Source organism: Leuciscus leuciscus (assembly GCF_965113295.1).
Source record: "Leuciscus leuciscus genome assembly, chromosome: 21".
Taxonomy (NCBI): domain Eukaryota; kingdom Metazoa; phylum Chordata; class Actinopteri; order Cypriniformes; family Leuciscidae; genus Leuciscus; species Leuciscus leuciscus.
The window spans coordinates 32,958,143-32,973,167 of NC_138745.1; the positions used below are offsets into that span (position 1 = coordinate 32,958,143).

Here is a 15,025-nt window from a genome sequence, read left to right on the forward strand (position 1 = left end):
GGATGGGCGGATGGATGGACGGATGAGTGGTCGAATAAGTGCAAGAACGCATTATGCATGCGGGCATGTAGAATGCATGTGCATGTGTGGGTGTGTTTATTGATTTATTTATCTTTCATTAATGATTAAGCAAAGTTAAGTGTCTCGGGAGATTTCGTACTCGAGTGGCTGGGATCGCTATAATTCGGAAACATCTTGCGCAAATAAAATTGATGCTCCTGCTCCATTATTCACCGTCCTCTTTTGCATTCAACCTGAGCTGAACATATGTAATATTCTCTTCATATTCTATTTACTTTCGCTGTACACGCTGCCCCCCTGGCCCTCAGAATACTGTAGTCAGTTAAAAATTGATGTATCCTACAATAGGAGCGCGGAAGGGCAGACATGTTAACGTTTCGCCGTGCTCGCTCACCCGACATGGACTAACATTGCTGAAGAGGAACTTAGCAGAAGAACCGATTATAACCCAGGTTGAATGTGATTATAAGAAGAAAGAGCGAGAGGGAAAGAGCACGCGTTATTCTCGGCAGGGTGGCGTCGTTCGGCAAATTAAAGACTTACTCTGGCTGTTTAGTGCGCTCGTATTTGCTCTCCGTCAAGGCCCAGTTGTTTGCTTTGAAAACATGTTTTAGCCATAGCGTGTGCAAGCGAGATTAATAATGTTAGACCTAATGAACTGAGAAATTAAAGTTCATGCCGCTACATGCATCTACTTATTAATATGTGGTTTGCAGAAATTAATGAGGAATGCCACAACATTAGATGCCTTGGCAAACTTAAAAGCACTCCAAGCATGACTCTACAAATAAGTTGAAAGCGGCAAAAGAGCTTTTTTCCCGTTTTCCCTCCCCTGGCACTTCACTAGACACCTAATTGCGGAAATGAGCGGAGCGAGCGAGTACATCAATCTTAGGGCCGAGAGGTGGGCGTTCGACGACCTAGTCCGGCTTTCTTTAGATGTCACGATAAGGAGAGATTGGGGGGGGTGGGGGGAATACTGGCTGACAGAAGAATGCAAATGGTTTTCCAGCATCCACTCGGCTCCGGTAATGGCAGGAGGGAGCGAGCGAAGATTTCAATTTGGGCAAAGCCAAGGGGTGTCTGGTTGCTGACTGAGGAGGGGAGACCGTGGGTCTACGTGACGTTAGCAGAAGTGACCGTGTTGTTTCTCGGCTGTCAGCAGGGACCCTCTCCTGGGAGTCTGGCCCACTGTTTGCCATTAACAAAACGCTAAGAGAAATATCACACATGTGGGAGCCAGGATGCTTTCTCCTCAAAATGTCAGAAAGCTCCTCTTTCTAAAAGTGAAGTCTTTCCAGCACGTCTTGTTGGTGAAGCACATTTCACTCAATCACTCCTAACCCTCCCCCGTCGGTCCCCGACAGCAACAGCCTCCATTTTACAAACATCCCCAGTGCCTTTCGAGTCGAGTATTTCGTGAAATGCGAGTGACATACTTACTGCTCTGTTCTTTTTTGTCTTGGGACCTCCCGTGCTAAAATTGTTTCTCTTTCTCTTTCAGCTATGTCCGGACTGGTGGTCCCACCCATGTAAATTGCACTCCTGTCCCTTTGTAAAGCAGCCGTCTCCTCGCCGGGGGACGAAGCGTAGTACGTTATACGGAGGATCCTCCTCGAAGTCGTCATTCGTCATGAAGTTAATCAGCAGCTAATTCTGTTATTCAGAGGAAAAAGACACTTTGTTTCAAAGAGTTTATTCGAAATTGACATGCAAATGAACAATTTCATTTTATTGACTGAATCTCTTGTCATATTTTCACGATCTTGAAGGGGGGAAAAAAGAACAAAACGTACCTATTTTGTATAAACATTTCTGGTTTAATCTTGGCTATGTCTAGTTCTTGCTATGTGTGGGAAGAAACATTGTGGATATGCCATTTGATGAAAACACTGATAAAAAAAAAAAATGTGTAAGAATGTTTCTCTTTCACCGATGTGCTGCCGCTGCACATCTTCATAATGTGAATTCATTTTCCTTTTTTATTATTGTTATTTTTTGTTTATTGTTTTGCCATTTTTTTTGATTGTGGTAATAAAAAGGGGGCCAATATATACAGAGCCAATAAACTGGAAATAATATAAGATATATGATTTATAAATCAAAAAGAAAGGCAAGGAAGAACGAACGGAGCGAGAGGAGATCTAATCGTTCAATGAACTTTGTAACTTATTGTAGGTAGAAGTTGTAACTTTGATATTGCAAAAATTCTTTTCTTGCCTTCAACAAGCACACTAACAGAGACGAAGCGCTACTATCTGTTGGTTAAAAAAGACAAAAAAGAAAAAAAAAAGAAGAAAATATTTCCACTGCTAAAGCTTCCTGTAAAGCGAGTGTGATCTGCAATGTTTTTCAACTTTTTGCTAGCACTGTATACTATTGCATTCTTAGGCTACTGTGAAGTCTGTTTCTTGTACCAGAAAGTTGTCCTTATACCTCTAGCTCCTTACTCCCTAATGTGTTTTGTATGTGGTTATACAATTGTAGACTTTTGTGATTTTGCCAAAGTTGTAGCTAAATATTTATACACTTGTCTTGAATTTTCCAGATTCACTTAAATATTTAGTACAGAGTTTTATTCCTACAGTTAGGAGTAAAATTGTCTTATACATTGCAACACTTTCACACAAACACTTGCGGTCACTAAGGGAATTTTTTGTAACATATCAATTATAAATATTGTATTTATCTTTGAAATTTTGTATATTGCTTTCCATTGTTTTCTTTAATCTCACGTGTATTGTTTTCCACAGCCGAAATTACGATGAAGGTTTAGCCAAGAATCATCGCCTACATTCGATGTTTTGTATCGTCTACACATTTCATTTGTAAATCAGATTTTTTTTTTAATGGCATCAGACCTTCCGTCCATTTTTGTTCGTTTGTTTGTTTATTTGCTATTTCGAGGAGCAGTCAAATCCATTGTTTATTTTTATATTAATTTTTAAGTTATCTAAAAAAAGTACTTTTTTGAAAGGAAACTGTTTGTTGTATAGTCAAATAAATTGTTTGTGTCACCTGGCTGTAATAATATTAGTAGATAAAGTGCATGTCAAGCCACCCCAGGGGGGGGAAAATCCAATTGTGGTTGTAAATTTTGTTTTTGTAGAATGTAAAAAGTCATTTTTACCTGCCACCATGACTTTGCCACATAACTCAACCATGTTTACAGGGATCAAGAAGGAAAAAAAAAAAAAAAAAAAAAAGGAAAGAAAAAAAATATCTGCAATGGAAATATACATCAGTTACTAATGTTTATTAAAATATGTCAGAAAAAAGCTCTGTCAAAGGCTTTCCAGTGAATCTCCTGAGAGGAACCTTTCTGCTGTTTTAATGACAAACGTTCACCACAGTGAATCTCATTATTCCATTCAGATCAATGGTGTAAAAAGCACAAACATTTTTTACTAAAATAAAAAATAATTATTGTGACCCCTCATCTTTTTGGACTATTTTGTCAGTTTGTCTTTTTTAACATTAATTTTACCCTATTCCCTCAAGTAAAACAGCGTTCAAAGGGAATGAAAACAAATGAAAAGTTAGTTTTTGTATCATATGTATGGATAACAAAGATGAAGATGTTCTATATTGTAAAAGTCATTTTGTAAGTAACCCATGACACCGTAGCATAGCCGAAATCATACCACCTTCTTACACTTTTCTCTTTCAATAATATTGATTTTCCGAGTCGTGCCAAAATCCGCAAATGATACGCAGTGATTTAACTCTTTTTTTATATATATATAATGCGAGGCTTTGTTTTTGAGCTCTTTTTCTTTGCACTTCAGGCTTTGTAAATGTTGTAATGTTCAGCAGTGTGCTACTCTTTCTGTTTCAAACCAAAAGCGGATGTTTCCTCTTGGCAATCGGTGCACAAGTTTCCTTTAGCTGCAGGAAGCAAAGGCAGCTGTAGAAGGAAAGAAATGATGAATGTACAATGTATTTGCTTTGTGATGGCTCAACAAAGCCCGGCCAAGTGGAGGAGCCGTTGAGGTCACCCTGAAAGTAAGAAAAACCCCAAGGTTACGTGAAGTGCATTTGTGGATTTCATCATTTCTGCAATCTGGTTTTGTCTTTAAGTCTAATTACGTCCCCATACTCGGAAGATTTCACTAAACATGAGCTCTGTAAGAACATATGCCTTTTTTTTTCTGGCTCATGTATGGTTTTATTTGAGTTGTTTTATGGCCACATTTCTACATTTTGTTGTACAAAGTTGTTCATTTTACATAATATTTAATTAAAGTATTTCTTGTCTGTGACCAATTTCTCCCTGCAATCTTATTTCGGTCTTTTCTCGCTCTAAAAACAGCCATGCATTCAAAATAAATTAAAAAAATACCTATGGGAAGGGAAAATCTACAAATGTTTTACAAAGTAAAACAATAAAAGATTTGTTTATTACAGTGATTTTTATCATCTAACTACTTCTACTTCTCTAAAAGATGCATATAAACTGAAAAAAATCATAATCAAAAAGTAAAGCATTTTTGCCTTGGATGCCGATTGGTCAATATGACGTTCCAGTCATATATTAAAATATACAGTTATGATGCACAACATCACTGCTCAACACAAACTACTGACCTTAGTTTAAATGTCATGCATGGCATATTCTAGCAGAAAGACGGACTTCGTGAATCTGCTAAGCAAAAATATTAAACAAAAATGAAGTAACTATTAACAGCGCTCAGTACAGTCTCTTGAACCTTATTGCTTAAATCTATTTTTTTTTTTTTAACTCAGAAAAAATTGAGATTTTCTGCAAAGTAATGCATTATAAATGTCAGGACAAGGACAGAGACAAAATGCCAACAATCAACAAGAAAAAAAAGTCAACCTGTAGGCCTGTCACATCTGATCGGTATAAATGCTTGCAGTTATGAAGCGGATCCGGCTAAGATGGCGGCCCCGTCTCTTTCTCTCTCTCTCTCTCTCTCTCTCTCTCTCTCTCTCTCTCTCTCTCTCTCTCTCTCTCTCTAGCCTTGGCCTTGGTCTGGCATTGGCTGAGACTCTTACGGCCCGGTGTTTTTGGGTGAGCCGATGACACGAGGCTTTCATCTTCCACTTCTGTGAATTCCTGGAAGAAATGACAGTCTCCAGGGGTGGGAGGCCCTCCTGGTCAACGCATTGATCCCTGAAGAACAACTGCCATTTCGCGCCGGACACTCCACGCGCACTGTTTTGGCCTCGCTCGATGGGGAGCCGGGAGATATTTCTCTGCGATTCATCCAGACGGTCGACTTGTGACAACTGTAAAATGGAAAAAAGTCTCGGTTCCATCAACATTAACAAGACATCATTAGTAGAGTAGGTGCACCTCTTCATCAACACATGATGTGAATTACAACCTGCAGAACCACATGGGGTTTGTCAGTCATGCATGCATCATTAGACGTAGTGCTCGCGGAGGGTGAACGCAGAGGACAGTGCCGGTGCTAACCTTGTTGAAGGTCATTAGTGAGCTGACTGTAGAATTGAGCTTCACTGTCTCTGTCTCATCAGGAATCTGCTCCATAACTGATTCAACTGGATGCCTCGTTGAGCCCAGTGTTTGAAATGTAAGTTGAGCAATTACAGGCTAAAGGAGCCCAGTCAGATCTGATACCTACAGTAGCTAGTGCTGGGATTCATAGCTTCTTTTAAACGGACTGCATTTAACAGTCAAATGGGCCTTTTCAACCTATTTTGGAAGAGTTTGAAATCAGACTTTTGGTAGAATAGCTGATATCAGTTCAACTATATTTGCCTATTTACTTCCATAATCTGACATATTTACAAGTGAAATGGGATATTCAACGAGAGGAAGCTTAAACTTGACTTTATCCATCAGGGAATGTGAAATGTGGTTTAAAAAGAGGGATTTGTGATGTCAGCCTAAAAGGGAAGTTTTTCAGAGGTTATTACATTTTAAAGAAAGATTATGAAGGCAAACATTGTTTTTTGTTGATAAATTATCCACAGTAAGGAACAGAGGGTAATTAATTATGGTAAGTTTTGATTTCATGTTAACTTAAGTTTGGATCTTTTATAATTTTAATTGCTTGGGGACACTAAACAGTCAACAGTTTGCCTAATATTCATAAATCCAATTCTTAATAAATCTTTTATATTTTTATTGTCACTTTGCACTGTGCTTATGAACAGGCTGCCTTTAACCATGGTAACATCCATGAACAATTCATGAGTATGAAATTTAATCGAATTGCTCACACATCACAGAAAAAGATCTATCTATCTATCTATCTATCTATCTATCTATCTATCTATCTATCTATCTATCTATCTATCTATCTATCTATCTATCTATTTATCTATCTATCTATCTATCTATCTATCTATCTATCTATCTATCCATCCATCCATCCATCCATCCATCCATCCATCCATCCATCCATCCATCCATCCATCCATCCATCCATCCATCCATCCATCCATCCATCCATCCATCCATCCATCCATCCATCCATCCATCCATATTTATTTTAATTTCAATTGATTTTAATTATACTCTCTGACATTCAAATTGCTACTTCAATTCAAATTCAGTAATTGAAATGGAATTTGAAAGACATTCTTAATTCAGCTCCGAATGGCATAAATCCCTGGCAAATCACTTCATCACAACATCTTACTGAAGGGTTAATTATAAAACCTGAATAAAAAAATCTAAAGAATAAAGTTTTGTTTTGCATAGCACAGGCTAATGTCCTCATTAAAAATGTCGCAGTGTGCTTGGCGACTTTCTAACCGACTGCGAATAAAAGTCGATGCATTCAACGGCCAAGGTTATCACTTTTCTAAAAGAGGTGTTGGAACCCTTCATAGTTCATAGTCATGGTCTTCAATCCATACTCATCTGCACAGTCCTAGAAGAATAACCTCCCTGCTTTAAAACAACCACGTATCTTATCTGTCTTTCTGAGTGCCTCCGGATAGCAGGTCAGAAAATGTCAATTTCTCATCAAGACAACGGCGCTCGCCGCGTGTTTTCTTACTCACAATGTGGACAATTAAGGGGAGGCAGAGTCTCTGCATAACTGATTCGCAGGTTATTATGCGACCGCCCGCTGGCATAGATCAGGGCTTCAGTCAGATAACAGGCCCGGCTGATAGCCGCAGTGTCAATATGCCAAAGAACAGCATTTGAATGTGATCTGTTGTGCCTATTTGCCTGGACGGGGTGATCTGTAGCCAGATAACTCGAGCGTTTACCTGCTGAGGACACTGCACGGGGCCTATCGGTGTCTCCTACAATTAGCACAATGAACAAACTGGACAATAGTCTTTATACGGGCCCGGAGAATGAAATCGCCTGTTCTACCCTTAAATAGCTTCTTTTATCCGCCGAAGAAATTGCTTCAGAGAAAATCTAAATTCTATCAGAGGTAATAAAACATCCCCCAATCAGATTAGGGATCGATTTTTGGTCGCCTGCCATTCGGGCAAACGTCCGCTGTTGGAGACGGCTGCTGCTACGCTGTACGTGAGCATCTGTTTCTTCATGAGTATATCAATCTTGTATAACCAAATAAAACAACAAAAAAATACAAACAGTTACATTATAAATGTATGAAGGAGCATTTATCATCCTCCAAAGCAACTGATGGCCATTGAAAGTACCGCAAATGCAGATCATCCAGCGTGCGCTGTGGGAATACGCTAATGTCCGATGTTTTGCTTCAACTACAGTGCGGAACGATGCAACTATAAGCTTTATGGAGTTAGAAATAATTATTCTGTGCTCTATCACCAGTCATAAAGACATGAAGTCAGGTCCGCTGAAGCAATTACGGCGGGCAGCTGCCGAGCTGAAGCGCGACGCTGTCGTACTGTCCAGTCCCGCCGCATGTTTTCCCAGTATTAAATAAATGCAAGGACAGAACCTTCCTCCTGTGTTCTGTTGCGTCTTCATCAAAGAGTGGCCCCTGATCGGCCCCTGCTCGGCCCTCACCTCACTCAATCACACAGAAAGCCTCTTTATTACGACGGCCTAATGGCCATCCTCTGCCATAGTTTTTAATGCGAGCATTAAATATTTATAAAACCTGAGTCAATAATCCTTCATAACCTCAGTCTGGTGGAGACGGCCACTCGTTCATTTACTGCGGCCCGTGAGCTCTCAAATAAAGGCAAAGGTCACGAGGTCACGCAATCAAAACGAGGCAAGGCAGGCAGGCAGCAGGCATCTGTTGTCATTATTATTAGGACAATTAGTTTTGCAGTCACAGAGATTTTGATCAAAGCATGACGATTTTGACATGAAGTTGTGCTTAAAAAAAAAGTCAAAAAACAAGTGCTTAAAGGTTCTGTCTCCTTTTTTGGGACATAATCTAATCACGCTAATATTAATATCACTATCCTCTGTGGAGTCCCATTATGCACTAAAGTAATACAAATAAAATAATCAATAATAATAAATATAAATACATAATAATGGTGAAACATAGACACATGTCTGGTTTACTAATTTTGTGGGGACTCACCATTGATGTAATGGTTTTTATACTGTACAAACTGTATATTCTCTCCCCTTACACTAATGCTACCCTTAAACCCGTTACAGAAAACTTTCTGCATTTTTACATTTAAAAAAAAAAAAACTCTCTCTTCATGAAGTATAAGCGTGTTCCCTCATGGGGACCTCAATTTAGGTCCCTGCGGTGACACGAGTCCCCATGAGTCTGTGTGAATTCAGGTTGAAGTCCCCACCGGGATAGAAAACACACACGAAATCCAATCATTTGATCAATTGATTTCCAACTTGCAAATTGTCCTATTCAGAAAAATAATATTTTAATCAGATAAGTGAATAAAATGAAATATAATGAGATACAGTAGATAGATAGATAGATAGATAGATAGATAGATAGATAGATAGATAGATAGATAGATAGATAGATAGATAGATAGATAGATAGATAGATAGATAGATAGATAGATAGATAGATAGATAGATAGATAGATAGATAGATAGATAGATATTTGCTGCCTGTCAGGCCCTACAGAGGGCATGGACGTAAATGTTAAATCATCACAGTTAGTCAAAATAACATATCACATACCATGTCACATAATTATCAAATCTTTAAAGCCATACAAAATTTTACAGAAATAAAATGATTCCAAAAATAAAAGACTTTTAATCTCTTTTGCGTTTCACAAACACTTAAATATGGCACTTCAAGATTTTTGTGGTCAAAAATGATTTTTTTTTTTACTTTTTTTTTTTAATGATGATGATTATTTTTATTTTTTTTGCTTTCACTTTATGGAAAAGAACAGCCAGAACCTTCTACCTAACATCTCATTTTGTTTTCAATGAACGAAAGTCATAGGTTTGCTGAACTCCTCCTCTAAGTGTTTGCTATGGCCAGCTATATTTCCTAAAATTGGGCATTTCATAAAGACTTCACAGATTTTAAACACAACAGCCTGGAGATAAGCGTTTGAAAACTACAGCCACAGCTAGACAACTTGAAGATGAAAAGCCCTTGACCTCTTGTAATCGTGTGTCATGGACTGTTCCCTGTTAGCTAACCCCAGTCAGCTTGTAAATTCCTGTGCTCTCAACTCTGTCTGCAGCTAATGTCTTATGAGTAACACCATGACACAAGGCCAACTGCAGCAACACAACAGACCTTCATCTCGTCTGTTCCTTTCTTCTTCCCTACTTTCTTTCAGACAGTGATATCAGCCCCCTCACATTCCGGCTCCATGGCACAATCTTTGTTTATGCAGGCCCAATTGTCGGTACCCATGGTGATCTTCATGCCCATCGGAGGCAACTCTCTCCCGGACACCCGACACCAGCTGTTCCTTCGGCCCACTGTAGACACAACTCTCACAGCTCCAGACAGACCACTCATAATCACTCATAATGCACATAACTGAACGACCTAAAAAGAACATAAGCAGATGTGAAACTGGCAAATTAAGATTGTATATGCATTTTTGCACATGGCACATGTTCACTTAAAGGGATAGTTCATCTAAAAATGTACATTTTCTGTCATCACTTACCCTCATGTCATTTAAAAAGAAAACTTACAGTGACCAGGAGCTGTCAAATTTGGAATTCCAAAACTGAATATTTTTTTTGGATTGCCTTGAACTGAGTTGCTGTTTAATGAAAAATATTACGTTACACTTTATTTTGATGGTCCATTTTAGACATTTTACAAACAATATGTAACTTTTGCAACTATTAGTAGGCTATTTGTAGACTGCAGTAGAGTATAAGGTTAGGGTTAGGTAGGGTTTGTGGAATACGTTGACACACTTGTTAAGTTACTTATAGTCCGTAGAATGTATCAAAATAAAATGTTAGCAGATATTATACTAATACTCTAATGACTGCTATTTGACATGTAATAGCCTACTATGTATTTTTATATTTTTAAATGTAGTACAGTAGTACTAACTAGTAACTTTGCAACTACACTTTTTTACAAAATAATTCAAATAACTAAACTCTACAAAAGAGCAGAATATGGTCCCTTTAATCAATTAATTTGTATAATCTTGACATTTGTGATGGGAAAGAGCCCATTTAAAATTATATTTACAATATACATGTCTTTTATTGGATCTTGGCATATGAAACAATAGTTTGTCAGTTGCAGATCTGGTCTTGTTAATCAGAGAGCTGCACACCTTCAAACGCTCTTGTCCTTCACAGCTGCAGGTGATTGATCTTCAGTGCTCTATAGCTGAGCGGGTCTCGTGGATAATTGGATGGATGATATGATTCATTAGGTTAATCAATTGAGCAATCGTTCTGTAAATCACTGGGGCTCGTGATTCATTGCAATCGATTCCTTGACAAACACAAGCTTTGATAGATAAAAAGAAATAAAAGACACCTTTTCACACCCCTCACATACTCCGTATTGAAAACATTTATATCACAACAGCGGCGCTTGTTTATAATGTTAGATTATGAATGTGGTCAGAAAGGGATGGACATGGTCAGCAACAATACTCAGGTAGTCTGTGGCCTTTAAACAATGCTCAATTGGTACTAAGAGGTCCAAAGTGTGCCAAGAAAATATTCAATACACCATTACACCAGCGTGAACCGTTGATACAAGGCAGGATGGATCCATGCTTTCATGTTGTTTATGTCAAATTTTGACCCTTTACATCTGAATGTCACAGCAGAAATCAAGACTCATCAGACCAACGTTTTTCCTGTTCTTGTGCGTTCAGAGATGCTCTTCTGCATGCCTCTGTTGTAACGAGTGGTTATTTCAGTCAAAGTTGCTCTTCTATCAGCTCGAACCAGTCTGGCCATTCTCCTCTGACCTCTGGCATCAACAAGGCATTTTCGCCCACAGAATGGCAGTCAACAATTGGCAACAGTCAGTCAGATCTACCTGTGGTAGAGCACCCAACCTCACATCTTAAGCATTCAGTCCAGACTGCATCTAGACCAGCCTGAATTCAGTGACATCTGATCTGTGCTTCTCTTTTTTCCACAGCACTGTGAGAAAGAGGCTTATCCAACTCTCTCTCTCTCTCTCTCTCTCTCTCTCTCTCTCTCTCTCTCTCTCTCTCTCTCTCTCTCTCTCTCTCTGTGGCTCTCCCTCACTGGGGCTGAAGGGACATTTAGAAAACTTACCGGCTTAGACTCTGACTCTCTCCCTCTCTCTCTCTCTCTCTGATTCATTGAGTCGGGTTCAGATAGTAAGTCATAGTGCAGATAACTACGGGGGCTTAAAGACCTGAAAAAGAGGGAATCCTGAGATGCTTAGCCGAATATAAATGCTAAAGTGACAATGAATCACAATGGGGAGATTAACCTTTAAGACCGGATCCCGTCTCGGAGTGCAGTGTAGTGGCTTACTGTACTGAAAGCTGGCCAGATTCCCGCTGTACTTAGATAACTGCGCTAGGCTATGCTACACCGCTTCTAGGCCATTGTCTGGGTTCAAACAGTCAAATGTTTTGGTCAAACTGGGTCTTTCTACTTATTTAAAGGGTGAGTTGACAAAAAAGTAAAAACTGCCATGTCCTTACCCTCATATCACACATTTTCCCCACATGGAACAAGCATTCTGGCAATCTTTTCCACTTTTAGCAAAAGCAGCTGGTGATAGTGGCTGAAAAGCTATAGGATTAAAAACGTTTTGGTGAATATATACTTCATTCTGATCTGTTTCTTACACAAACCACTAGCATATAAACCTATAGCATATAAAATACTTAGAATATAGCACACATGGAGAACTGTTATGGTACTTTTTTGACAACCGATGTTCACCATTTAGTTTTGTTAGCTTAAAAAAAGTGCAGATAAGAGTGTAGTAACCATAACAACAACAACAACAACAACAAGAAGTAATTCTACTTAAAGAAATAACTCTAAAAGTCATATTTTAGAACATTATTTGAGATACTTAATAATCATGACACAATCCACAGTTAATTTCCTGAAGAGAGATGACACAGAATCAGAAAATTTGTTGGCTTAAAATGCTTTTTTTTATTTTTATTTAATATATTAAATTTGAAAAAAAAAAGCATTTTAAGCCAACACATTTTCTGATTCTGTGTCATTTGTCATCAATTTAATATTATAAAATAACATTGTGAAATTACAGTCATGTAATTTTATTAAAATGTTACAACAGATGGCTATCTTGAAAGAAAAATGAATCATGGTTTCCACAAAAAAATATTTTTGATCAAATAAATGCAGCCTTGGTGAGCATAAGAGTCTTCTTTCAAAATTGTATATTACATTTGATATTTATTTATGTATAATATGCATTTATATATATAGTTGTTGCAACAAAGTTTTAGGCCAAATGATCAAACTAAAAAAAAAAAGGCCACTAATGTTTCTCGAAACATTTGTTTCAAATGGTACCTCATAAAAGTATATCTTCTACAAAAACAGTTTCATACTTGTGAAGAAAGGATGAGATTTATAATGTTGTTTCAATTTGACAAGCTTGGAAACTGTTTGATGAACTAAAGCGAATAAGGGGGGGGAACATACAGTATGTTTCTGGCGTGACATTAGAGCGGGTAAAAGATGACAGCATTTAGATTTTTGGGTGAACCCTCTCTTTAATCATCTTGCTGTTTAGCACAGAGACACGCTGAGCCAGACAGCCCGTGATCAGGCTCTGTTGGTGTTTGTAACATCATAGGACACACACTTTTTTTTTTATCTTTACACAGTTGTGCTATGGTTGTGATTTCTCCCTGTCGAAACAGGTGTGGATTGTTTGACTACAGTTTCCAACTAATCTCTATTTTGCTGACTGCGCGTAATCTCTGGTCCAGATCACCACCCAAGCACGGCGAGACTGCGGCGCGGTAACTGCTCGCGTTTACACCGCTTGACGCTCGTCTGGTCAGGATACCACCCTGCAGAGTTTCCCCCTGTGCTGCCACACTACCGTAAGAGGCTCGTGTTCAGCTGTCTGCCGAGACTGGGAGACTGCGGGTGACTTTGTAGTCGAGGACAGATGGTGAATGAGCTCTTGTGTTGGAGCAATACAACTTGTTTGTGCTGAGTCTGTGAAAAACATGACATCAAGGCCTGTCTTTCTTTACCTAAGCTTGTAGTGATGAATAATATGAAAGCATGCGGGGAGAGAAGTTTAAGTCGTCCTGAGGCCGGGTTTAGGTTTTCGTGTTCTAAGCAAACAGGAATCGAATACATGTACGCATACCATACATGCATTAGCTGTGCACTTCTGTACACACTGGAAACGTTTGTAACATCCTGAAAGCGGTTATATGAGTAATTCTGATTATAAAGCCATACAAATATTCATCGAATATGCGAGTATGAATGCTTGTTCATACAAATTCTATTCAATTTGTGTCGATCACTAGCCTGGCTAACGTCAGACCTCTTTCTCATTGAGACGTGGTCTGGGAACCACATGTTCATTTTCTCATATTTGAGGCGTGGTTTACGAATGCCCAGAGCGGTTTATTGGGCGCTACGAATGTCTATCAAATGCGCCTGTACGTAGCTCATAGCCAATCGTTTCAATTATACCAGATGACGTATGTAGAGCGACAGAAATTCGACGAGGAAGAAGACGAAATAAACTTGCGTTCTAAACTACTTAGAACACTATCTAAGGCTGCATCGAAAGGTAACTTCGCGTCTGATGCCATGTTGGATCCATAGATATAAACAAACTGCTTCGGTGTGTCACATAGACGTCGTCATCGTCTTGCTGCTCCCTCCCCGTTCTGTGATTGGTTCCCTTTTTGAGGGGGAAATCTGGTCCATGGTGTCCAGGCTGCCTAGCAGCGTGAATAAAACCGCGCTCCGTGCAAGGCAGCATGGGGAAACCCAGGCTAGTCGATCACACAAATTGTGATGAGTGTCCCAAGTATCCCATCTTGAATAAGAAAGAAAGTTCCCCTCTCTCGGCGTAATGGGTGGAACTTGACCTAGTTATTTTCAGGGATAGGGTTGTGTGTAGGGTTAGGGTGTGGTTGGACCTTCAAGCTCCACTTATTACGTCCAGAGAGAGGGAGCTGGACATCAAACTCCACCCATTGGCTCTGCAGTGAGGATCCTCTCCCCAAGTTGACTTCCTAACAATAAAAAAAAACCAAACACATAACATACAGTCATTGTTCATAGCTCCAAATGAAGTGCATTGAACTCTGAATTGGACCTGTCAGTGAGTCGACGTCCATTAAAACATGTAAACAAACTACAAAACATCACCAAGGACGGCAACTTCCTAAAGTCCCACCGAGGTCCTGATGATTTGACAGAATCAAGGACAGCCGCCCGACAGCAATGTCGAACGCGTTTTGATTGGCACAAAGATATTTATGACACACGCCTTGAATTCAAAGGCGTCATGGGAACAAAGGCAGCTGACTTGGTGATGTTTTGTAGTTTGTTTACATGTTTTAATTGGACGTCGACTCACTGACAGGTCCAATTCAGAGTTCAATGCACTTCATTTGGAGCTATGAACAATGACTGTATGTTATGTGTTTGGTTTTTTTTTAT

The 15,025-nt window shown here is 39.1% G+C and overlaps 1 protein-coding gene across 15 annotated transcripts in view; it reads left to right on the plus strand.

Moving 5' to 3' along the window:
- The window catches only part of ebf3a (EBF transcription factor 3a), a 95,813-nt gene extending 93,493 nt beyond the window's left edge, over window positions 1-2,320 (plus strand). For all 15 annotated transcript variants that reach the window (XM_082151912.1, XM_082151926.1, XM_082151919.1 and 12 more), the window contains one exon: window positions 1,526-2,320. In XM_082151912.1, coding sequence (XP_082008038.1) covers window positions 1,526-1,557 — 32 coding nt within the window. In that variant the 3' untranslated portion in view covers window positions 1,558-2,320. The remainder of the gene's footprint in view (window positions 1-1,525) is intronic.
- The last annotated feature ends 12,705 nt before the right edge of the window (window positions 2,321-15,025 follow it).